The 26,062-nt window shown below is 36.8% G+C and overlaps 2 protein-coding genes across 11 annotated transcripts in view; both read left to right on the plus strand.

The window, feature by feature from the left end:
- LOC106162444 (uncharacterized) overlaps nt 1-11,607 on the plus strand; it is a 61,411-nt gene extending 49,804 nt beyond the window's left edge. For 6 of the 10 annotated variants that reach the window (XM_087014470.1, XM_087014473.1, XM_087014465.1 and 3 more), the window contains 5 exons: nt 1,473-1,574; nt 3,410-3,573; nt 6,548-6,623; nt 7,114-7,250; nt 7,552-11,607. In XM_087014470.1, the coding sequence (XP_086870596.1) occupies nt 1,473-1,574; nt 3,410-3,573; nt 6,548-6,623; nt 7,114-7,250; nt 7,552-8,017 (945 nt within the window). In that variant the 3' untranslated portion in view covers nt 8,018-11,607. Of the gene's footprint in view, nt 1-1,472; nt 1,575-1,890; nt 1,993-2,862; nt 2,985-3,409; nt 3,574-6,547; nt 6,624-7,113; nt 7,251-7,551 lie in introns of all 10 variants that reach the window. The other 4 variants (XM_087014464.1, XM_087014469.1, XM_087014471.1 and 1 more) reach the window with 3 other exon arrangements.
- Nucleotides 11,608-21,035: 9,428 nt separating this feature from the next.
- LOC106162438 (uncharacterized) lies at nt 21,036-24,883 on the plus strand. Its single transcript, XM_013539733.2, has one exon. It carries the CDS (start codon nt 21,518-21,520, stop codon nt 22,859-22,861), a length of 1,344 nt encoding a protein of 447 aa, XP_013395187.2. The 5' UTR covers nt 21,036-21,517; the 3' UTR covers nt 22,862-24,883.
- The last annotated feature ends 1,179 nt before the right edge of the window (nt 24,884-26,062 follow it).

The following is a 26,062-nucleotide window of genomic DNA, read 5'->3' on the forward strand; positions in this document are numbered from 1 at the left end:
CAAATTTGAACTTCTGGAACTTCAGAGCACCTCCTATTTTAAGAATTTTGACCAAAATGATGTTTTCTTTATTTTAATTAATCTTTTCTGTAGGAAATTTATGGCACATTATGGTAACTCCAAAATTATAACATTTAGTCCCTTTTATCTGCAAAACTGGCAGAGATAGGTCCATAGATACTATTGAACTTGAATAGAAAGTCATATACTGGCAATCTTACTGTGACCTTGAAATTGACATTTGACCTATTTTTCACCATGAACTGAACTTTGCAAATTTTGCTTCCCTTTTATCTCTAAAACTGGCAGAGATAGGTCCATAGTTACTATTGAACTTGAATAGGAAGTCATATACTGGCAATCTAAGTGTGACCTTGAAATTGACCTTTGATCTACTTATTATCATGAACTGAACTCTGCTAATTTCTTTCTCTTTTAACTCCAAACCTGGCAGAGATAGGTCCATAGTTACTATTGAACTTGAATAGGAAGTCATATACTGGCAATTTACTGTGACCTTGAAAATGACCTTTCACCTACCTTACGATGAACTTAAATTTGATTGTACCATTTTTAGTTTCATATATTTTTTGCATATATTGAAAATTCTTGTTGATTGCATGTTTACAGCTTGTCAAGCACAAGACTGGTGACTGTGTCCCTTATTTTGTGTATGTGGGGGTCTATACGAATGCGCTTGCTCCAGCTGGTGGTACAATATTCGGAGGCGGTATCGCCTCTCTGATCCTCTAGTTTTTTCTTAAGTTTTTTGTTGCTTTGTTTTAAAGATTAACATTTAACCTGATAGATAGCTTTGAATTAATTTTTTTTAATTGCTGCGGAAAACAAAATAGTGTTAATAGTCAACAAAGCTACTTTTTATCTTCTTAACTGACTTGGAATAATTAATATTAACTACTATTTTTATTAAGCTAACATACAAAATATGCATTGAAAACGTTCTGCCTGTCACAGGTTCTAAAATGAATATGTTAGTTTAGAGGAAGATGAAGTTATAAATAAAAAACATGGTATAATATATGATGAGGGGATTGTGTAGATGCAAAATTACATTATTTACATCAGAAAAACTTTGTAAAGTTTTGCATTGATAAGCATTAATTGAAGGACTAAACATGTTCATTTTATGGCATTCTATTTGAGTTTGAATTCAGGATATTGATTTCTATAAAGAACTACAAAATTAGCTGATTTCGCAACATTTTTCAGACCTCCTTTTGTCTAAAAAAATTTTTTAAAAACTTAAGATATTTAGAGCTTAAAATCTGCTGTGTTTTAAGTACAGGTCATGATCAAAAACACCAAATTTTGTATCAATATAAGTGAGGGATGCATGAAGCATGGGTCAGTTTAGTGTGTTGTTTCATCTAACCATTTTCTTGTGTAATCTTCCAATCACTCTGTGTGTGTCTTTCCTGTGTGATTGCAGTGCTTTCTCTTTCAAATTGCAGGCAGTTATCGAATCTCCAGAAAAACAGCTAACTTTAAATGAAATCTACAACTGGTTCCAAAACACTTTTGCATTCTTCCGGAAAAATGCTGCCACCTGGAAGGTTTGTATGGTGACATAGCTAGGGAATGTGACACAACATCATGGTGGCAAGCCATGGACAGCAGCGCAATCACAAATCTCAGCTACTGCAATGCAGATTGTATCCTGTTGAGCATATTTGATCAGTTAACCCCCACCCCCCACCCTCATCTCCCACCCCAACACATCTCCATGACCCTCATTTTTCAGAGGAGGGGCATGGTTGGAAACTTTGAATGAAATTGGGAAGAAAGGTGATTGTATGCTGTACTGAACTGCCACCTTGATGAGTTATTAACTGTATATTACATGTGGGTTTTATTATTACTTTAATTCAGGCCATAATAGACTCTCCTAACAAACAGTTAACCCTAAATGAAATATACCAGTGGTTCACAAACACATTTTCTTACTTTAGAAGAAATGAGGCCACATGGAAGGTAAAACAAATTCTCATTGTAGATGTGTTCTTGAGTTTATTTGCTTATATTTGCCCATGAATTAATATATCGCATTGTAATTTTTGGAAAAATTACAAATTAGGAAAAATTGTTGTGCTAATCAGAAAGATTTCATTTTCTTAAAATTTGAGTCAAAAGAGGAATATTTATTGATATGTTATATGGTGTATGTATAGAAATAATTACACTGCTGATTTTTTTTTTTTTTTTTTTTTTTTTTTTTTTTTTTTGATCACTAGAAATTTGATAATTCTAAGTGCATATTAAAAGCGAAAAAAAATTAGTGCACATTTTAATTTTTGAAAGTAAAATTAATTGACTGACTTTATCAGGTAATCTTATGAAATTGAATATCTTGCCTTGAAAAAAAAGGAAAATACATAATTATATGTTACTGTTTGAAATATATATCACAGTACAGTTTTAATTACTTATCTGAAACAAGTAACTTGGGGTTTAAGGGAAGACCATAAAACAGTGAAGGTACCTTAAAGAGAAACATATCTGCTGTTTATGAAATTATGTTTATGAGTGTGTCATATTGTGTAGGTATATCAGTCATTTCTCAGCTGTGGTTCACCACTAGTGCCCTCTAGTGGTAGGTAATAGCTGAGCTGTCTCCACTGTTACTCCCCCTTGCTGCAGTATCCTCATAGCCATGAGGAATGGAGGGTAAGGCTACATACCATAACATACACAGCAGATATTTTTCCTTAAGGTACCTTTATTGTATGTTTATCATTATATGGTCAACCAAAATCAATGATTTTCCGGTATCAAATAAGATTGAAATGTTGATGATTGTATCGCTGTTTCACTGTTGACCTTATTTTCCTCTCAACCAATCAGAATGCAGTACGACACAACCTCAGTCTACATAAGTGCTTCATGCGGGTCGAGAATGTCAAAGGCGCCGTCTGGACTGTCGACGAAATTGAATTCTACAAACGCAGACCACAAAAAATGAGTGGGTACGTCAGGCCATGGTGTGGTGAACATGCTTCTATGACATCATTGCTGTGTCTTTTTTTTTCTAGGGACCCTGGCAAAATGGCTTATTAGATGACAGATACTCTGATTTATTTATTTTTTTTTTGTTCAAAAGATGAATTTGAAATTTATTATAACATGCACTTTTGGATAGGTTGCTTTAAGCAATTGGCGGAAATTTAAGACATTGCAGTTGTGATACGATTCTTGATAAAAAAACATTTTTCAAAAACACATGTGATCCAGATTATGTGTCATCTAATCAGTGTATGTTGCAGACTGGTGTTACTCTGTCCACCCCCTGCTCTGCTGTCTAGACCAGGGGAGGGGGTGGGAACTGCTATTTAAGCTGATCACACTGATGATGTGTTGTTGTTTATTTTTTATATTTCCTCACACTGCACAGAATGCTATACGCACCAATCTGTCTCTGCATAAATGTTTCGTACGGTACGAGGATGATTTCGGCTCCTTTTGGATGGTGGATGATATAGAATTTATCAGGCGCCGTCACCTTACCAGGGGGAGGCCCCGAAAATCACATGACTCCAGCGATTTCACTTACGCACAGTAAGGCCCTTTTCTCCACTAACATACTCTTACTACTCTAGCCTGGCTGTAGATATACTAGTCTAGACTCTGTGCACCATCACCAAAAATATTACTTCCTCCAGACCCTGGAGAGCTTTGCCCAAACCATGGTTTTGATAATATCCCCTCCCCCCTCCTCCCCTTCAGCACCCACCCCCCTCATTTTAACCCTTTGAGTTCCAAACACCATGTTGGGAATCTGGTTTTGTAAATCCCCGCTACTTTGCAGCTTCAGTTTTGTTTTAGAATGAAGAAAAAGTTGTTTTGCCTTTTTTTTCTGCGGTATCTTGATGTTGTTGTTGTTGTTGCCAACTTGCTTGCTCAGCCTGATGGGATTTCACCCAGTCCCCCAACCCACAAGCTTTCTATCTCTAATTTCATTAACATTGGAGTTTTTTCAGTGGATTGAAGATGCATGTTTAATTTTCGTATATTTTATTTTTGCAAAGATCTTTATTTTGGCTGTTTTGTATACTCTTTTAACCTTCATTCCTTTGCTTGATGGCTCTAATTTTATAATAAATGATCATGTGAAAATCTGGGCTTCCTCCTAGAAATGATGGGGCATGCCAACGAACAGAGAAATCTCCACAGATACAATTGAAAGCGGAACTTTTATGCTTGACAGTCAGTGTTTTTTCTGTAGGAATTCATGTTTTTGTTTATCAGTCCAAATAGTTTTCATATAGGTTAATAGGCTGGAAAAGTCTGCTGATGGTTTAGTAGGTGCATGCCTTTTATTTATTTATTTAAAAAATTAAGAAATGATTTTGCCATTATTCCTATAAGCCATCAGCCAATGGCAGAGCCTCTCATTACCATATTACCATGGTAACGCCATCCCTGGCACATTATTGGTTACCTTCCGTCACATGACATGTTTGGTGGTGGTGGACTTTGTAGTGCATAGCAGTAGCATAGAAAGTTGTTTTAGGTAGACAATAGAGATGAAGTCAACAAGTCCATGGAAAAATGTTGTTAAATTCTTGAAGGAAAATTGTGTTGTATTATGATCAAAATACTATAAGAACATTTATAGGTACTGAGTGTAGGTCATTGTAGTGAAGCTGATGTTGTCTTGTGGTTATATTCAATAAAAGATTGGATTCAAGTATGTTTATTAAAATTATAAATGATGTTTGAGAATGACATGAGATTAGTATTGAGTGGCATTGACAAGCACTACAAGTTTCACCACCTGATTTTATTTATATGCCCTAGCATCAAAATCTACTTAATGTGATATGTACCTTGTTCATCTTGTTTAGAAACTGTTACTTTTGGATTTAAGATACGTACTGAAAATTTTTATAGGAAGAGTTTGAGACAGAATCAATATCTGTAATGATGAATTTGAAGGTTATGATGCTAGGACAATTTATGTAGTAATATAGCAGTTAGTCACCATGTTAGATGTAGGAAGGTGTAATTAGAACTGGGACAACTTTAACTGAAAATAATCAGTGCTCATCTGGCAACCAGTGGGTCACCTGTGACCTCATTTAGACAATTTGTGGTTTAAATTAGCTCTGTTCTGAATGCGCTGTCAGTGGTAGATGTTGATTGGAAAGCAGTTGTACTAGAAATACTGCTAATGAAAGAAAATAAGAAATCAAAATCAACGGCTTTGAATGCAGATTTACGATGTTAAAAGATTATGATTCTGTGGGAAAAATAATATTGGTGTGGCAGAAATATTTAATTGTTTTTCTTCAGTACAAAGACATCAGATTTTTTTTTTTTTTTGTCCAATAGATGGAGGAAATTCTAGAACAGTTCCAGTTTCTAATTTTACATCTCTGTCATGACTTATGAATCGAGGAAAGACTGAAATATGCGATTGATTCATATATTAAAGGTTACTTAGTTACTGTAGTTTTTAAGACTAGTGCTTTTATATGTTATTGAGTCTCTATGTTTTGAAACATGAAGTCAGTGAATTTTGAAAGTACATCCAAAGGTTAGTTTGCCAGATGAGCACTGTTTGCCATCTTATGTTGTCAACAGTTTCAACTTCCTTGAAAGTAAAAAACTTTTTTGTCACGGAAATTTTTACTCAGTAGATGTTTAATTTGATAAAGTATGTTACTATTTCCCCCATACCACAACATTTACAATTTTATAACTTTGAAGACATTTGGCTACAGATAGATTCAAAAACCTGAAGTGTGATATTTGACAGAATCTTAACTTGTTGACAGCATAACAGCCAGCCAGTTGTGTGTTATAGATAGATTTTAATTGAAGAATATGTCTTGAACGATTTTGAAGTAGAGGAACATCACCCAATATTTCATTGATCAGGATACCTTTGAAATAATCCAATGTTGTGAACAGTGCTCAGTTGCTGTACAATGGTCAGTGTTTGTTCCTGGAAACATGACCAGAAGCATGACATGAGAAACATGACAGAAAACATGACATGGGAAACATGTCATGGGAAACATCATGGGAAACATGGTGTCCATGAGCTAATATCATCACTAGTCAAGTATATTATGTATATTATATGAACAGTCTTGAAATGGCACTAGATTCTTTGTACCCAAGTGGTCCAAAACATTCTTTGAATAATGACACTTTTCGTGAAATGAAGTATAGGCAGCTCTTCTGGTCATGTTTTCAGGTGAACAATATTTTAGTAAACACTGATGATAAACAGAGTTCTTATTGACTTAGAGACTTAATGAGAAGAGTTATGTGCTGCATTTTTATCCACCAACTGTGGGCCTTGATCACTTGAATGGGGATTTCATGCTTGTATGTGACTCCAAGGAAACAGGACAATATTGTAATTCTTCGGAATCATAGTGTGTGGCTCTTGTTATTTAGTCTTTAAGTCAGAAACAACTCTGTTTTATCGTCTTATCTAGAGACATAGGCATTTGTTGATGTTGTGTACATGTTGTTATTTTATCATCAAAGTGATGTATGGTGTATGTTACTCTTTCAGCAATATCCAGATCAAGAGTCCATCATTACAAAATCATCCTCAGTTATATGGCGAGAGCCTGAACGCCAGTCTTAGGGTGAGTTTTCACACACACGCACTAGCATGCATCTTTTAAAAAAAAGTTACATGAATAAAATCTATTACTGGACTTAACAATCTTACTCTGATTTATGATGTCACATCTCATGATGTCATGTCAGTGACTTATGTCAGTCTGGAACTATTCTCGTCCTTGTTAAATAATCTGTACAGGACATGGGACAGTGTGATCAGATATGGTCCACACATGTTGTTTCTCGATAATGAGGCAATGCACTGCGTGTCGTAATTGTGGATCATACTACACAGTTATGTGTTGTCGCAGTTGAAAATTAATGTCCACAGTTTCAGCATAACATTTCTCTCCAAAAAAAAAAAAACTCCATAAATACAGTTGCTCATATTTATTATCCATAGTCTTGGCATCACATATCAGTATGTCAAAGCCAGAGGCCAGTACCTAACAGAAAAGTGACCTGAGATTTGATTTAGACAACAAACTTGAATGGTAATAATTGTGTTTACAGGCTGCTCTTGCAGAGAGCAATTTCCCATTGTTAAGTAATTCTGGCAGCAGTATGGATGAAGTGGAGGATCTGTCCATATCTCGTCAGACCAGCCAGAACGTAGACGACACTGAGGGCTTGGCCACAGAACCCTTAAGGTAAAGTGGATATCTTTAATTAACAGCTGTCCTGGATTATTTCCTGAAACGGGATATTAAGGTGTAATATTTGTGTCCCCATAGCCCCCCCCCCCCCCCCCCCCATACAGAGCTGGGTACCTTCAGTCTTGCAATTTTTGAGAATTTTATTAAAAGGTCCTCTTTCATCTCTTGTCATTCTGCAAAATATTTTTAATTCTTCTTTTGATTTGCACTGATGAACTGATTGTTTTTGTGCAATTTTTCCCCAATTGTCATTTTGATTTCTTAAAGTAATACTTTATCTTTTTCTTGATAACAGTGAATCAGAAGACAGTAAAAAATCAGAAGACAAGCGTCCAGAATACATGGCTGGAAACTCTCCCAATGATGTCAGCATGGAACAGGCTGTTTACCATGGCAACGCTGTATACAGCCAGCACGGGGAATCCATATACCACCATGGTGAGCCAGAGGATGCCGGGCTGGGGAAACCCTTACTAGCCTCTCCTATCAGACCCAAGGAAGAGGACGGCAGTGAGAGATGCGGGCAATACAATGGCGAGAGTTCTCCTCCGCCCAGAGTCAGTGTGGAAGGGACAACTGTATGTCATGGGAGCACTATGTATACACATCACAGAGAGGCTGGCTATCACCATGGTGATGCTGAGGATGCTGGGATGGGGAAGCCTCTGATGGTTTCCATGGCAACGCCAGATGAGGCAGACATGATGAGGCCCCTGTCGAACCCCAGCATCAATTCACATTCCATAAGTGGAGACACCTAAGTTGTTGAAAACTGTGCAGAAGACAGAACTTTTTACGATATCACCAACTGGGCTGTCTTCTTCAAGAATAGAGAAAAGCAGATTTTAATCAGAAGAGAAGTTGCCATCTTTGCAATGCTGTTAAAAAACTGCGTCACACAAATATCAGGGAGCGACTCCCCAATCGTACTTTATGTATTGATAAATGTGAAAGTGCATTGAGTAGCAGAGGAAAATTTGACATTCAAAGACACTCAGCAATGAGAGGATTTATTTAACACACACTGTCATTGTTTCAGTCTCATTCTTAGCAATAACCAATTGTATTGAACAATTCTGACAGGGAAGCCAGTATTGTATAGACAAGCAAAGGCGAACATTTTCTCATGAGGGGCAACAAAAAATTATATTGACAGAAATCTGGAGCCACAATTGATGCCTGTCTGGAAACACTGGATTTACCATCAACATTTTGTTTCAGCAGGCATAAAAACCCAGATTAGGTAGCATTGCAAGGCAAAATCCCATACCTGCTCCAATATAATGCAATGCAACTCTGTCATAGATGGCAGCACAAGCTGTCAAGATACCCCCCAGCAATACTTGATATACAGAAAAAGGTAGCATAAGATAATACCACATGGTCACAATGGAAGATGCTGGTATATTTCAGTGTGTACTTATATTAAAGTTACAGGAAAAAAAGACAGGACTTATTAGATAGTGAAAAAAATATCATATCATTATCTGGTAATACATACAGGTAATATCAGACCCCATTTTAATTGGTTGTTTTGTACAGTTCTATCGTACTCTGTATTGTGTAAGTGACGTCGGCTTCTGTAGTCCTTAGCAATATTGACTTGGTTTACCAGAGCTGCATTTACTGCTTTTATTTCCAGAATTATTTCATCAACTGGCACAGCAATATGGGATGTTTTTAGGAGGGGACATAAGGTGTAATTTTAAAATGAGGAAATGTGTATTTTCTAAGATTTATGATTTTGATAAAACTAGGGAAGAAGGACTTCTGCTTTAATCTGCCTATGATGTCCTGGCGTAGATAAAGGGTCCTGTAAGCATATATGTAGTAGACAGTAAATATTGGAACGCTTTCTCAGGGTAGCACAATGGCAAAACACAGCAGTGAGACCACATTGTTTCCAATGGTCCATGTCCTCTGAAGGACAAACAAAAATTATTTAGGTTTCTATGAATATGAACGGCCTGATTTAATAATGTTTGTTATGAATTGTTTTTTGTTTTTTTTTTTGTTTTTTTTTACTTTTATTTACTTCTTTTATGTAATTGATGGAATTTTAAGGTCAAGAAATCTGACAGAAGTGCAACAGAAAAGGCCAGTCTTTGACCTCGCTGCTGGAAGTGTTTTGTTATTGTTTCACAGTTGCCATACCATTTCTATTATACACACACATATATAAGCATACACACAATATATATATAATTATTTATCAGTTGAGGTCCATGGATTAGCACTCCTGGTAATTTAGTTACATCGAAGATTGATATCGTGTATGTAAAACACTATATAGATTCTTCTCCCAGAGGTTCCCCATGTTTGTGTGTGTTTATGTGTGTGCAGAGGTTAGAAACAATGTGTAATATATCCTACATATCTCAGTATTTATATTTATTCATCAGTATTTTACAACTCTGCGAGGTTAACAGCTTTAAATGTGCTTTGCTTATAATCGGATACATTTTTTTCATGCCAAAAAATCCAGATTTTGAGACTTCCATTTGCACTTCTTGGTGAAAAGGCAGACCACTTTCCAGTATTACTTAACAGATAAACTTTTGGCATTTGGTTATATTTTCACTAGCTGCCTGGATATCTTTATTGTACATATTAACAGGAATGTAGGAGGATATTCACACTTGCTGGCCTGATAAGACATATTTGTCAGTTTTACGAGAAAAATATATATTGGGATTCCCCAGAGGCAGCAAAGTAATCCCCCAGCCGAACATGTGCCATGATTTGAAGAAAAGCTTTACAATATTCCATACTGTATATGCACTTCAATGTTATGTCTGAACGTGTTGTATTTATGTTAGTTGTAAATGAAATAGAGTCAGGGACAGGTGTGTCTTGAAAGTATGCCTCCCTCTAGTGTAAAGATAGTAGACTATTATGAGATGTCCTATTCGACATGACATCCAAACTGAATATTTAAATTATGCTACTGAGGACCAATGATGGATGAAATATGGGCGTGGCAGCGGCGTATGGCGCCAAACGGGTCTCCACGACCTAAGTGTGACGTCTACGTCACGTGCCCTACACGTGGCGCGAGACGTCATGGCGCTGTTTTGAATGGCGCTATTTTAGATTCTATGTCAACATAAGCGTGATGTCAATATGAAGTAAAGTAGGTGCTTTAACATAGTGGCAATTAGAGTAATTTTAAAGACAATTCATTTACCTGGCGGAGTCGGGTAAATCAAAGTGCCTTTTAGACTGCTGTTAGAACTGGAGGTTTTTATTGCACAAGCACGCTTTAGTAGATGGTAGTTATTTTTTTCCAAGTGACTATTGGGTAAATACGTTGTTTGTACAGACTCTTGGCAATGAATATTATATAGGAAATGCTGTCTCAGTCAAGGGCATGGGGGCCCCAGCGGGGTTTTCACTTCTTTTACGGCAATGCCAAACCATCACGTGGGCTCTCTTGAGTTTAGGAATTATAAGTAATGATTGCTAAGCGCTTTGTATAGTTTCCACGATTGTTTCCTATGCCCTCCAGTCTCGCCTTACCATGTAGCTGACTAATAAATGAATGTTATTTAATGGAGACTATTCCTAGCCGTATGACAATAGATCAGGTGACCAGTCCAACCAGGTCACTTACCTTTTGAAAGGTCTCAGTTTTAGACTGCAACGTTGCTAAATGTAAGTTTCGGTATCAGTTATACATATTTCTCATGTAGTTGACTGTTAGCACAAATATTTATGTTAAAGACAGCGATAGATGTACATTCGACATTTGATATCTTGTTAATGATATTTGTGGAGCAACAGATTGTTATGCTAGCGTTTTGTTGGGCGTCCGAGTTGGATGGGTTAATTCAGATCACTCCCGAGTTAAGAGTGGGCGAGAGAAAGTGGACAGTTACAGAGTTATTACCTCGAGTATCTGAAATCTTGACATCACAATTTGTTTTGTAAAAGACTGAGCATCTTAGTCTTGAGTTGGTATCTATACGTGTAGAATTTTCAGAAATTGCTTTTTTTTCCACCTGGGAGGAGCGATCTGTGCCCATTGCCTAGAAGGCATTTGTACACGTAGCTGGTATTTCGTGGATGGTATCATTTATAAACGGAACATCCCCGTAGAAATTGCATCTTGTACTTGTTATTTATTTCATTCCTGCTTCTAGTGTCAAGGTAGCGTGTTTGTCACTGTATTGTAACATTCGAAACGCCTCGGTCGATTCCTTGACTCCCGATTTGGAGACGAAATTGACCGAGGCTGGCTGAGTGTTTGATGTAATTTCTAGAGGACCAATCAGGTAGCAGCAATATGGTTGCTAGCGTAATGACGTTGGTAGTCGTATGTAGACAATAAAAACAAAATAGAAATACAAAATCGAGCGTGTTTGTTGTTGACATACCCACTTTTTTTATCTGGTAAAACACGGTATAAAGCCGTGTAAAAACTAATAATTTTATTTACAAGTTTAAATACAAATTTTGATAATACTCTAGCCGATCAAAATTGATTTCTCAATAAAATTTTATTATACAGAGAGAAAGAATATAATTTTGTCTCGAAATACGCCACCAACCTGGTATTGAAACAATTTCATTCTTTCCTAAATACAATATACTAATGACGCTTCTCATTAATTCAAAACTATCCAATTGCGTTTCCAGCTTGGGATGGTCAAAACTTAACGCAAAGTAGTGTTCCTAAATTATAAATATCAAATAATTATTCCTATATGTACCTTTAAATGTTGATCTCATTAATTTTATATCCGTATCTCAAGGTTTAACTATATCTAATCAAACAATTTTATTATCACATTTTTTATCGGCGAATTGGAGCTCAATTTCAAGCTACGTTTTGTTTTGTTTTTTTTTGTTTTGTTTTTTTTTCTCCAACAATCTAGCCTTAATGTATAGATTTTACATGCATATTTTAGACAATTATTGAACATTATGGAATGGAGTTTTACCATACAAAAGGTGACTTGGATAGATATATCTCTTTTAAGTTTCATTTCAATGCTAAAAGAGAACTTTTTCTATCAACATTAACCCTCTCCTCTCCCTGTCACCGCCACGTCTTCCCGTAGAGTTCAGAAGAAAATATAGACGTCCAGATCTTTAATTAGATTTATTTTATTTTTTCGTTTTTTAAAGTCCAAAAGAGGAAAGTTAAGTAGTTTTGAAGTTTACGTAGACATGGAAAATATATATTTTGGGACATTTTAAAGCATTATCAGTACAGTATATCTTTGTGTTATCTGAACCAATCAATATACGTGTACATGTATCCAGATCAATTGTTGTATTAGATTATCATTTGCATCCACCAGCCCGTCTTTCCAAAACTTTAAGTATAACTCTGATTCTTTTGATTATCTTTTCCTCACAAGTATATGTTAATACTGTGTCAATTTTGAAAAACTGCCAAAATCTCCTTAATGCTTGAATAAAATGGTTCAGAGTCCAGTTTGACGTAAAATTTGCCTTGACACGAGGCAAACATTGCTCTTCTCAGTCTTGATGAAACTATTCAAGATGTTTGATAAGACAAAAGAATATTTTCAAGGTGGGTTTTCTTCCCCTGTGATCATATTTTTGAGTATATAGGACTCAGTGAAGCACACAGGAGTCGCTGACCAGTGGTCTTGCACGTGTTTGACCAGGGAAGGCTCTCCGTCACACTGTAAACTGGAGCCTGGCTGTCTGAAGAACTTTACAGGTTATTCATTTGAATATTTCGTATAATATTTGAGAGTTGAAATTCCATTTATAAATATGATTTATTTATTTATTTAATTTTTTGTTTAATTATTTCATGAATGTAGCATTATCAACAAAAACATTCAAGGCCGATGTTTTAGATCTTTGTGCATGGTTTTTAAATTTCTGTTAAAATTGTTTTGCATTGCAGCATGAACAGCATGCGCTGTGGCAGCTATGGGGATAGTTTCTAATAAAGAGGAGAGGATTTCAGATGTCAAAGAAGGTCTACTTTTACTGTTCTTGCGTCAGTATCAGCCTTCTTAGCTGAAGGTTAAGGGGTTTGTAGATAAAAAATCACTCTCAGCTGGAGCGAACCTCAGGATAGCAATACTAAAAGTATCGCAAGACCGAATTTTCATTATTTTTCCAGATAATGGCAGCGTTAGCAGCAATGTTAGAAAACGTGCGTTTCACTGTGCTATCGAAACCGTGTACCGAGATGGCAGTAGACAACTAGGGTCATCTTTTTCAGAACGAAATTAAAGCTGCATGGCACTGGTAGAGAAAACCGACTTTTCAGTATTTCAGATATTCATAATAGTCTTTATTGGCACTGGCACAAGATTACAGAGGCTGTGACTTGACGACGAGTACGATTTTACAAAGTACTTTAACACGAGTACCCCTCTGTCACTTTGATTCTAGAATATTGATTTACATACAATTTACTATTTGTAAGATTTGAGTCCTTTTTTTCTCTGTATAAATTTTAATCTCCACCCTTTCTCACAGTAGAAGAACATAAGTGACGTATGAAATTATAAAAATATCAGAAAGACCTGCATTAAGCCTTCAAGTTGGTTCTGTAAACTTTGTGATTTGAGGGAAAGTTGAATAAACATAATTAAGGCACATCATAAGTTTGTCAAAATAGTCACAAAACATGGAGCAAACGTGATTTGTGGATCTAAAAGTGTACTCCCGTATCATCTGTTATGGAAAATCACACGATAAGACTGTATACTTGGTAATTAGAATTCATAAATGCTTAATCCTCACACGCAAGTTGCGGTACCTTTAGAGATTGGGAAAGCGGCACCGCCTTGTTCAATTGCAGATAAAAACAAAATTAGAAAATCTTATTTGATCGTTAGGATGAAGGTGCAGCTAGACACTTTTCGTGATGACGGGATTATCTTGAGACAAAAAAATCAGCAATGATGACAGTTTAGTCATGTGTTGTTATTTAATTATTTTTTTTTTACAATAAGTTTATGCGAACTTTTAAAAGCAAGTTACCAAATGCACTAATGCTTTTATTGTCTCCCCTCAGTACTTTAGTTTGAGGCTTTTTTTTTTTCGGGCAATGAAAATATGAAAAACTCTGAAGTTAAATTTTGCCATAAACAAATAAGGTATGTTTTCTTTCTCAGTATGTCGCTAGGATTGAATGACTTATCCAATTTCTTTGTTTTTTCATAAGTTGAATGCTGAGATGTTTTTAGTGCAGTCGACTTCGAAATATTTGGAATATTTGGAAACAAGACTCTTACCCTGACACAAATAGTGTGCGTTGTTGTGTAGTGATTGACCGCGAGTCGAAATGAGACTCTCGTGCTTAGAAAAATATTGAGGAAAAAAAGCCACACGGACATTGAACTTCCATAATAATTATTCAAATTCAAGGATTTTGGGGAACAAATTCTCGAAGAAATCAGTTAGTAGTTTATCGTCGTTTATGAAGAACTTGGTGCTTTGTTTTGCTACCAATCTGTATTGACTTTAAGTTGATGTCAATTGTTTTCGTGTTTGTTCGGATGAAATCGGTATTGATCATAGTTTCTGTATACATGGCGGTTTTGACGAAACGCTTGCAGTAGCTTTTAAATCGCTCTATTTAAGCAGTTTAATACATTTATTAATACTATTTTCAGCCAGATATAATTTATCTATTTTTTGCCATATTCTAAATTTTCAATCAATCGCAGGTGTGTGTTGCCAGTGAAATGGTAACTTCCCACTCAAGGGAGAATATTAATATTGAGGGCGATATGAAACAATTAAGATGGACAAATAACTAAGAAGACAAAAGTATTCGTGTTGCGGCATCTTCTGAAGGGACTTGGCCGTCCTTAACACGGGGGATGTCTTTATGGCAACCCTTGACCGTCTTCCAAAATAACTCAGTTGTATGTTCCTAAATACATGCTGGCTGAAAACCGCAGAGATAACGAATTGCGTTCCACCAAAAGGTTCAAATCCCGAGACGCGCGCCCAGGGAATTAACTTAGGATTTCTATTAAAACTTGCATATTAAAAGTGCAGAAATCATATACTTAATCTTCTAGTTGTTGAATTTTGATGAATCTTCTTACTCTTCTTGCGTAATAGTTTTGTTTTTGTGTGAGTTAAGGAGTGACAATGGTAGATTTCAGTTAAAACAAGTGTTCGGTTTATGGCAAGCGTTATGGGCTCATCTGTTTGGAGGAATATTAATAATGAAGTTTTGATACTCGCACGTGCGGAAGTTGAGTTGTTAATTCTGAAAAGTAACGATTAACTTAATCTCTCTCTCTCTCTCTCTCTTTCTTTCTCTCTCTCAGTTCATTTCATTTCTAACCAGTGTTACTCCCATTCTTTTTTTTATGATTTTTGTATTTACGTCCCGCTCATTATCTATCTTCTGTAACAACACTTAGTCTAATTCCGTTTGTCGTCCCTTTTCCATCGCTCCTTCCTGACTGAAGCCGTGTGAAGTGCCTGGAGACCTTAGAGACGTCTTCCGGTTGTTTACAACAAACATCAACACTACTCAGAAATCATCGCCATCATCTTGCATCAGCTCCGCATCAAAAGATCGTTGAAAATCATCAAATTGTCATTTGTTCTGCATTTGGTCGTTCAGTGTTTTGTCACCGCTAAGGCGCATGCCGGGGTCGCTGACGACGCCACAATGCCGTTATCTTTTTCGCGGAGTCTTAACTTCTGGCGACTCCTTAAGACGGCGGATAGGGAACATAGATGTTGTGGCCCTAATTCTGTCAATTACAAAGAATTGGATTGATCTTTGGGTGCTTTCGATTGACATTCAAATGATTCTTTTGTATATGACGTGACGTGCAACTTACAGGAATTTTCAAGATTACAGACGTTTTGCTATGAAAAGTTTATTTGTTTTTAAAAGCTTGATTTCTAGATGCAAATCCATCTATTACAGCAGTGTGTCACTGTGTAGTTTCTTTCTTTCTTTTTGATGAAATGGTCTATTTATTATTGAAAGCAACAAGTTTTGGCACGAAAAAAAAAGAAAGATAGAAAGAAATGTGCTCTCCCACAAAAATTATTTTTTGCCCAAAATGGAACAAGTTTAGCATCCCCAATTTTCATTGAATTCAATATATCTCTGTTTGTCTCCCCCCCCCCCCCCCCCCCCCCCCCCCCGCCCACTCTCTCATCAAGCTAGGTCTTGGTGAACTGTCAGGTTGTTTGACTGCCACTAGGTGTGAAGTTATTGGCTTGCGTTTTTCTCACGTACGTTTTCCCCTATTCTAAACCACAAATCTCACGCACTCAACAGTGACCCTTGAAGTGCGATTTGAGCAGCGTTCAATCAAGGTAAATGCTATATCTGTTATTGATACATAGTCCCACAATACTTGCACACAACTTTAATGTCCTGCAACTGATTTGGGCAGATTACGATCACCATTATTATTTTCAGTTGTGCAATATTTTACGATGGCCATTTATAAATGATGACTTTGACCCAACCAGATTAACCCAACCAGATTTATAGAATCAGAATTGACTCCTGATTGTCACGTTAGTCTCAAACGTCATAAAAAGCTATGCTCTATACCCCCCTTCTTGCTAACCCCCGTCCCTCCAACATTCACACTCTCGCGCACACGCACGCGCGCACAAGCATTGTCAATGTGTCATCGTCTGTTGTTATTTCCCCGGGAAGGAGGAGCAGTCTCCCACATCATGGGGAAGTTTACCATGCTTTCCCACCGTCTTTATTGACGCATGACCGGATAGCTAAGGCCGTAAAACCTCTGAGTAAATAACGTATTTACAGCCTGTCTATTACTTAGGTATTTATCTGTCTCTTGTGTTAAAGACCATCGATTTACGTGCCCAGTGACTGACGCCGCAGATGTAAGGGAATGCCAGGTATTCTGCCGAGATTGTCAACGTGAGGGATGAGCTGGATTCGTCGATATTGTCACTAAGATTGATAAAGAGGTGACCCCGCCCCTCCTCCTCCTCCTGTGCAAGTCTTATACCAGTCTTATCGGCTGTTGGATTCGCTCTAAGTTGTCCCGAATTCCTAAGTAATGACTAACTATTCACTCAATGAATGTGAAATGAGCCGTTAAATGACAACTAGTTATGTGACGCATAATAAAGGTCAGATTTTAAGCAACATTTTATATTTTGTTGAAATTATTAATATGCTATATTTATATGCTAATAAATTCTCCTAATCATCAAGAATATATTGACGGATTTTCCCCTTCGTTCATTGTCTTCGATCATTTATAATGTCAATTCTATAAAGAAATTGGAGTATGATTAATAATATTTATTGCAAAAAGTACAGTATCGAGAATTTTTTTCACTTTCTCGTTGAGACCTTACTTCTTTGGGTTCTATAATGAAAAAATGCAAAACAACATATATAAGGATTACGTGTCATGAAAATTAGAAATAAAATAAACAAATAAATATTCAGACGTTCAACCAAATTGTCATTTGTCATTTCATTAATTTTCACTTTTTTAATTGTTATTATGTGAATGAAATCATGACAGCTGAACATGGCCCCCTACCCTGCCTTTTTTCAATAGATTGTTCTTGAAGACCTTTATCAACTTCTACCTACCGAATTTCATAAAGGAAATGGTACGTAAAACTTATTTTATTTAAAAGAAAGGGTACTTTTTTCGACGTTTATTTTCTTAATTTTAAATATTAACGATCATTTGTTTATTTATTTATTTATTTATTTTACAAAAATTTACGTCGCCCTGCTGCTTAAGGAAGTAGCAATATTTCGGAAAACACAGCTATTTAAATGCGGCATCACATTCCGTTACAGAAGCTTTCATATTTTCAATAATGCATATTTCCCATGCGTTATCTCATTACAAATGTATTATTTCACCTTTAACTTTACATATGGCTCAATGAAGTGTCGTCGCATTTTACAAAAAAAAAAAAGGCCGTTCAGCCTTAACAAATGCATTATGCTTACTGACATTGAAAAATAAAATTAAAAGTATTTCTCCACCTATCTTGCCAATTATCATTAGATCTTTTTCTTGGGATTCCTTTGTTTGAAGTCTGTTTATATGCCAACTTGGATTTCTGTGCATTAATTTAAAACAAACAGGTCAGCATTTATTTCGGCCCGAGTACAAAGATCGTCTGCTCATGTCCTATCAGTTGTCGTGGTCAAACATCTCCATTGTCCACAATGTGTCCGCGTAATGATTGCGGTATAATATCCCTCTAAACACCGATTTGTTGACAAAGGGGGGTTGTTTACCTCCCCTCCAGCCACCTCCAGACAACTCTATCATTGCAACCACCGCGTAGTATTGGTATATGATTAACTGTTCAAGATAGGAACTTCATTAAGTAATCTCTTCCAGATCATCCGCGTCCCGGGATGGGATAAGGAGGCTCTGCGTTCGATAACCGTCTTAAGTCAGACGTCTTTAAACAACTTGTATTGGGTAATGCCGAGCTTATATTTTGACTCCCGTAAACTTTGTACTTGACTTGGACTAGATACATGCTCATATACAATGTTTTAGGATATTATGTTAATCGTGGAATTTACCCGGTGAAAAAATAACATGGCGGCCTCTTTAGAAGTTGGAGGTGTTTGCGAGAATTCCGCTCCCTTTGGCTGTGAAACGTGGGTGGAGTGGACCGAATGAGATTTTAGGATATTAAAAGAACTCTCATGATGCATGGAAATTATACAAAGACGTAAAAAGAAAATAACGGCATTTACCTTGATAATGAATCCATGTTATATTTTATATTATGTAAATATAAAATCCAATATTTCATGAAAAAAAAAAAGAATCTGAAGTCTTTCGCGAGAGAATTATGTTTGATGGCATTTGAAATTAACAATTAGAGTACTAATTCTAGAAAACTACATGATATACTTGTATTGATTTGCAATAAAAGTTTAGTCCATATGCAACGTGTATTTTATGTCTAATCGTTCAGCAATTTTGTTTGTAGGTTTGAGAAGTATAAACATCTAACAAAATAAATAGCCCTTTACTTTTACCCCCTGCAAAATATTTTTCTTCAACATTCAAAATTTAAAACACACAAAACAACTGAACACACACATTGACATTCACATTACTAATTCTTGAGATATTACCTATAACAATAATACTGTCACCAAAATGTCATAAAAATGTCAAGGCAGACAGGTCAACGTTGTCAGGAGAGAAAGAATTGACAGGTATTCCTTCTCAATGATTGCCTCTTTCCTTGACGGAGGTCGGTGTCTTTGGTGCACTCACTGGTTTTTCTAGTTTTATCAAGTCTACATTTTATTACTGATATTTATAAATATTTATTTAGTAGACGTGAATGGATGGGAACAAGAGACAAAGTGTTCTGCAGCAATATTTATTATAGAAAAATAAATACGATGTTTTCATATAGACGTGTATATTCAACGCGAATTACAGCAAGAAGAAATAAATAAAGTCAAATGGCAAAGGTTTAGAAGAACGTGGGTGAGATAAACCAGTATAATTACATACATTATAACACAAATAAACGTGAAAAAAATATAGTTAGCCCAATTATGCAATGTAAAATGAACATTAGGAACCTGGGTAAACGCCCCAAAATCAACTTTATCATTGATTCAGTGCTACTCCTTGCACCAAATCATGTCACAAAATTCCTTGTTTATCCTCGGCCTATCCACTCGAGTAGGAAGTTGTTCTTATCATTATGTTACAAATTAATTAATTGCAAAATAATAGGCGTTATATTTCCCACGAGTAATCATTCTGATGCACCCATTTTCAACGTCGGTGACTTCAAACGCGGGGTTAAGTCCATCAGGTATCGTCTCTTTGTCTTAGCGGTCTCACTTAGAGTGGGGAGTTGTCCTAACTGTTCGTTGAGGGGGTTCAAAGAGACTGATCGCCCGAAGTGCGCTTAATCTCGCAGTTTATATCTCTTTAAAGCTAGACAAGGTATATTACACGCAGATTTGGGGCTTGTAGAGTCGTTTGATTAAACACAAGTCGACTGACTGAAGTTGGTGAAGTTCTATTGTAGGTGAAGTGATGCTTTGCTGTTAAATGTTTTAGTTTTAAACTTTCTAAGATTTCATTTTCAAAAACAGCTCAACACAAAACTTTATATATGACAAGTTTTGGTAATTCTTTAACTTATGATGATTATAAATTAAAATTTGACAAAATTATGGAGGAAGTACCTCAGGAGTATGTTAAAAATAGAAGGGCAGTAGTAGGGGGCCTAAATGTGAAATTATCTAGGACTTGCACTTTTCGAAAAAGCAGCTAGAAACTTTCCTCAAATCTGTATTTGCAGAGCGTTCGCCTTCCATACGTCTTAATTCGTAGTCGGATTAACCCTGTCAGTATTTATCATTTCCTATCATTTGACCATCCGAACTTCCAACAAACTGGTACAAGACAATCTGTCACATTATCTCTGTTATAGATAGACCCAGTGTCAACAGCAACCTGCCAGAACAAACACACTGCATCTCATTATGGTTGTAATCTTACTTCTGTTGTTTTCAAGGACAGGAATGCTTGTCAGTGTGCGTGTGTGCGCGTACTTGCGTGCGTACGTGTATGTCAGGTATGCTCATGGTTGTTTTAGTTCTAACTGGTCACGGTAGAACAGTGAATAATTGTATGAATGAAATTTCATTGTGAAGATACAAATCAACATATAACCTTCTTTTTCAAAAAAGAGAAAATACGTAGTATGCTTTGATTGCTAAATAAAGAATACTAACAAAGGGAAGAAAACGAAAATAAAAAAGTCCCGGGTAGCGATATGGGAATCACGGAGAAAAAAGAAAAGAAAATTTCTCAGCGCTGCCACCTTCTTCGCTTCCGACTATGTGTTTGTTGCCCCAGACTTCGGCACATCTTAGCAATTATCGTAATCAAACACTTTTAAACACGAATTTAGGAGGACATATCCCTCTTGATTGACGTGTCAAGTGCGGGATAGGCGACCAACTTTCGGCCAATCAGAGGACGGAATTCCATCAATGCCAAAGCCCAAGAGGAGAGATCAAATATTTAAAATCGTTGAGATTATTAGCTGGTTAATTCTCAATCTAATCCAATGTTTAGGTAGCACACGCAGAGCGATTCAGTAGCAAAGGTGTGCACACATATATATCCCATCTCTAGTCGCCATCATTGGAGCAGTTCTAGAGGAGAACTTGAGCAGACGGCTACTTTCATTGAACGTTTCAGCTCGAAAAACAGAAATGAACGCTGTCTGACACTTCTGCTTTAACTCCAGGTTCGTGGACAACAATGCAGTTTACGACGATGCAAGGTTCGTGCTTCCAGGCCGCTCCCCCAGCACAGTACCAGTCCTCCCTCTACCGCCCGACGGACATGTTTGATTCCGCCATGAAGCTCCCACACAGCCCCGAGCTCGGCGACGCATTCAGCAGCTGTCTCGGAATGAGCCGAGCTCCTCCGAGTTACTCGGAGTCCACGATGATCTGTGCTGCCTCCCCGCCATTGCAGCCCATTCCAAACTCTAGCACGTCTTACTATAAGCTGGGAGGAGGCGGCGGCTGGAACGACTTCAACGTGTTCGGGACAAATTCTCCAGTGCTTGCAGATCAAAAACAGTCCTATTATGCAGACTCGAAACCTGTGTCGGGAATACAGGGCTACGGGAGTGAGGTCTCTGTCGAACAGACACATATCCTCAGCAATCCTGCACCGCCAGAAATGAAGACAGAAGACTGCAAGCACGAGACTTCCACCGCAGACGAACAGAACAGCGTAGCAGACGACACCCCGCAAGTGACGTCGACTGAGAAAAATGGAGGCGACATTGCGTCTTCTGCTGTGGTTTCCAACGAAGGGAACGCGGGTAACGCCGAAGAGGAAGCTCTGCAATCTCTGGACAAACCAGAGGAGAAGACTAAAGAACAACCCTCAGACCAAAAACCGCCCTTGTCTTACATCGCCCTCATTGCCAAATCAATTTTAGAAAGCGCGGAAAAGAGGCTGAGCCTGGGCTCCATTTATAACTGGATAGAGAAACATTTCCCTTATTTTAAAAACCGGGGCCAAGGGTGGAGAAACAGCGTCCGCCATAACCTCTCTTTAAATGACTGTTTTATTAAGGCGGGACGCTGTGAGGATGGCAAAGGCAACTACTGGAGCATCCACCCGGCCAACCTCCAGGACTTCATGCGCGGAGACTTTCGTCAGAGGCGCCGTTCCCGTCGCCGTGGGAGAAAGAAGGACTGCGAATTCGCCATGCATAATGGTTACATGGGCGGTCCAGGCGCTCCCCTCTCTCCGTCCGTCTCCTTCAACCCGGCAGCCGCCCTCAGCTCTATCTACTCCCCGTACACGGAGGCCGAGCGGCGTGCCTACCGGCTGGACGAGGTCCTCTTAAGGCAAAGTATGAACAACCCTTTCATGAAGTGGTACCACAACGGCGTCAACAACACAGGGTATTCCAACACGTGCTCTTTGAACAACGCGCCCCCTCCGCCGCCTCCCTCGTGTAACTCCGGGATGTACAACCCTCCGCCACCGTGTAATAACCAGTGGCAGACCCCCAGCTACGCAGACACCAACTCCCAGTCGCTCTACCCCCTGGGGTCGTCATTCTCCAGGTTTGTTAAATAAAGCTGTCTCAGGCTGCCGCTCTTACATGTACTTTGTTGAGTGTTCAGAACTGTTGCTCTTTAAAGAAGACTCACATCTTGTTATTTACCTATTTTCTAACATATATTGTATGATAAAATAGGTGTTTTGTGCTTCTAGGGACTGCTTTGCAAATGATATTCAGTCATAAAATCTTAAAACCGTAAAATATGGGCGAATCGAATCTATTTGTAGGAGGACATTTTGATAAAAATAGAGAATATTCAATTTAATTATAATTGATTTAATGTAAGGCATGAATTTGCCTTATTTTAGTTGGTTTGACCGAGGAGTTTGAATATTCTAGGTTAGGCCGGTGCCTAATCTTGACTTGATTTTTTTTTTCTTTTATAAAATTGTCTCTTCTCAATGTGCTTTCAGTCAGGGACGACATTTGTCTGTTAGATCTGTCAAATATGTGTGTTGAAAGTGATTTTGTTGTCTGTTCGTTCTGTGAGTCTGAGTCGTTTGCTTTGTTCAGAAATAAGCGTTTTGCATGTTATAAAAGGCGATGTAGTGCGACTACTCTTTAAAACATTACAAAACGTGCATCAAGTGACTGAAAATGAATTAAATTTTTTTATTTGGATTATTTTTGCCGAAATAGTTCGACGGATCATTTGATAAAAAATGTCAAAACGTAGACACAAAGTTTTTCTGATAAAAAAGATATGTTTTCAAAAGACATAGTAACTTTGTACCTCACATTCTCTGTAATAATTTCTTATTTTGGCAATGCATTCTACAACTGATCATTTATATCAATTCAAAAAAAGTATTTTTAGAAATTATTAGCTTGTCATTTGCAGAACGGCAAAGATTTTAGTTTCTAGTCATCTAAAAACGTGTAACTTACAATGTCTCACTATTGTCCAAACATAAGTAGTAAGGTGTACTTATAGCCCATGTGAACTCAGAGCTCGATATAAATAATCTGCATTACCAGTGCCTTGAGTGGACGTGTCTTAATTACTGAAGTGAATTGTTTGTTGTATATTTTTAAAATTTTATTTAAGAGAACGCCTTATCATTCTCCGTCCTTTAAACATTTTCCTAAGTTTGTAAAGAATATTATTATTATTATTATTATTATTATTATTATTATTATTATAGCTGTATGACGAAAACGAAACATTGTCACAAAGAAATGTTGAACAAATCAAACTGTCAGAGACACGGTGGCAAATATTGATGTGAATCTAAATTGATACCGTATTAATGAACGCAGGTGTATTTGATTGCACCACAGATAATTCTTGTAAATTTTTTACATAAATGATTTTATTGATTTACTATCTGTAGACATTATATCTTGGTTTTTTGTTGGCAAAATTGCTTTCTTGTCTATTTTAAAACTTGTAGTTTAATTGGGTAACTAACAGGGTTAATTTTTAGTTTTCTTTCTGAGAAGTAGTAACCTTCAGTAACAATGACGTTCCCAGTAAACACATAACGTTACCATGGCGTCAATATAACAATAAAACGTTATAGTAGCGTTATAATAACGCTCTGTGTTTCCTGGGTTACCAAGTCGTCCCGGGAGGTCGTGCAATACGCGTATAACAAATTATAACTTGATAAACATTATTATTATATGAGAGCCATTTTACTTGGATGATTCAAATTCTATTGTTCCGTAAATGTCGATTTGATTTTCCAAAAAAATGTATATGATTACGTTTGTGATTTTGTAATTATGCACAGCTTAGTTGTAGATCTGTAAGTCAACTGTTAAGTTACGTTTGATTAGAATTAAAAAAGAATGAGTATCGTGGAAACTTAATTTTAACGTAATGTTTTAGAAAGGTTCTGAATTCGATCTATTGAAGAGTGGTATTTTATAAAAATATTATTTTCTTTTTATACTTGCCTGTATGAAAATACCGCTAAAATCGGCGCTAGCCGCTCTAGTGCATACTTGTACATCAATGCAAACATGCATATGTTTTATTATATTGGAAACAATAAAGTTGCATGTGCATTTCTGTTCCATTTGCTGTTATTTATTTCAAGCATTTCACAAATGTAAAATTGTCTCAGTAAGAATGGGAACAAAACTGTGCAGCGTGTTTGTGAGTGCTATTTATATTGATAATGTATTTATTAACGTTGAAAAATGAAGATGGGGAGGCTTTTGCCCCATCCCAACTCTGACGAAATAAGGCCTAAGGAATCAATATAACTACGCCATTGTCAGCAGAAAACCAAATCAATGAAGAAAATGGAAATTGTTGCATAACGACCCGCAGGGATTCACAACTTTGAGCCAAAATTCCCTGATTATTTCCTATTAATAGCATTGTTTTTCTGACTTAGAAGTGCTTTTGCGTGTGGCGCTGGACAAGATTATCCGCCAATACTGTGACTAATATTAACCCTGTCTGGTGGCTAGGAAAAATGGAAGTTTAAAGAAAGTTTTAGAATGAATTTCACAAGAATAAAAAAAGATATTCAAAATAATGAACAGAACCGACTTAAAGGATTCACCTCTTTGAATTCTAATTTCTGTGCAAACTACTTGGATCCCTACTCCCCAAAACTAATACATGTCACCTGCAAAATGGATATATCAAAGTAAAATATAAATATACAAAAATATTTATAAGAAAATAACGCAGATTGCAAATCGTTTTAGAAATCCGATTAAAATATCTGAAGGGTCTTCCCTGTGGCACAAAATTCCCGCCTATTTTGTGTATTTATAACATCAAATTTAATGCAAAATATGAAGGCAAAATAGATTACTCTGCGGAGCAGAACCTAAAAATGGAAACTGGTGACAATTGTTATTGAAAGAATGTAAGAGCTAACAAATTAGAGAGAAGCATCTTTTTAAAAGAAAAATAAATAAAATTAAAAAAATGGAAAAAAAATTAAAAAAAAAAAAAAAAGAAAAAATGTGCCCTTCTTATATTCTCAATAATGGTTCTCGTTTTCGTTAACTTATCCCTGCATTAACTGCTACCCAGCTACAGTTATTTTACCCACATTTTCATGAATCACTTTAAATTATATTGTGCTTTACTCATTTTGCTGCAAAATGTCTTTAAGTTCTTATAGTTTAAGAAATGTTTCCCACCCTCCAGTAGAGGCTCTACAAGTCGGATTTGTCTCCATGTGTAGTATTACTCTCCCTCTCTCTCTCTCTCTCTTTCTCTCTCTCTCTCTCTGTCATGCCAGCAG

This window comes from Lingula anatina, chromosome 6 (genome assembly GCF_051362555.1).
Source record: "Lingula anatina isolate TDL-2025a chromosome 6, LinAna3.0, whole genome shotgun sequence".
Classification (NCBI taxonomy): domain Eukaryota; kingdom Metazoa; phylum Brachiopoda; class Lingulata; order Lingulida; family Lingulidae; genus Lingula; species Lingula anatina.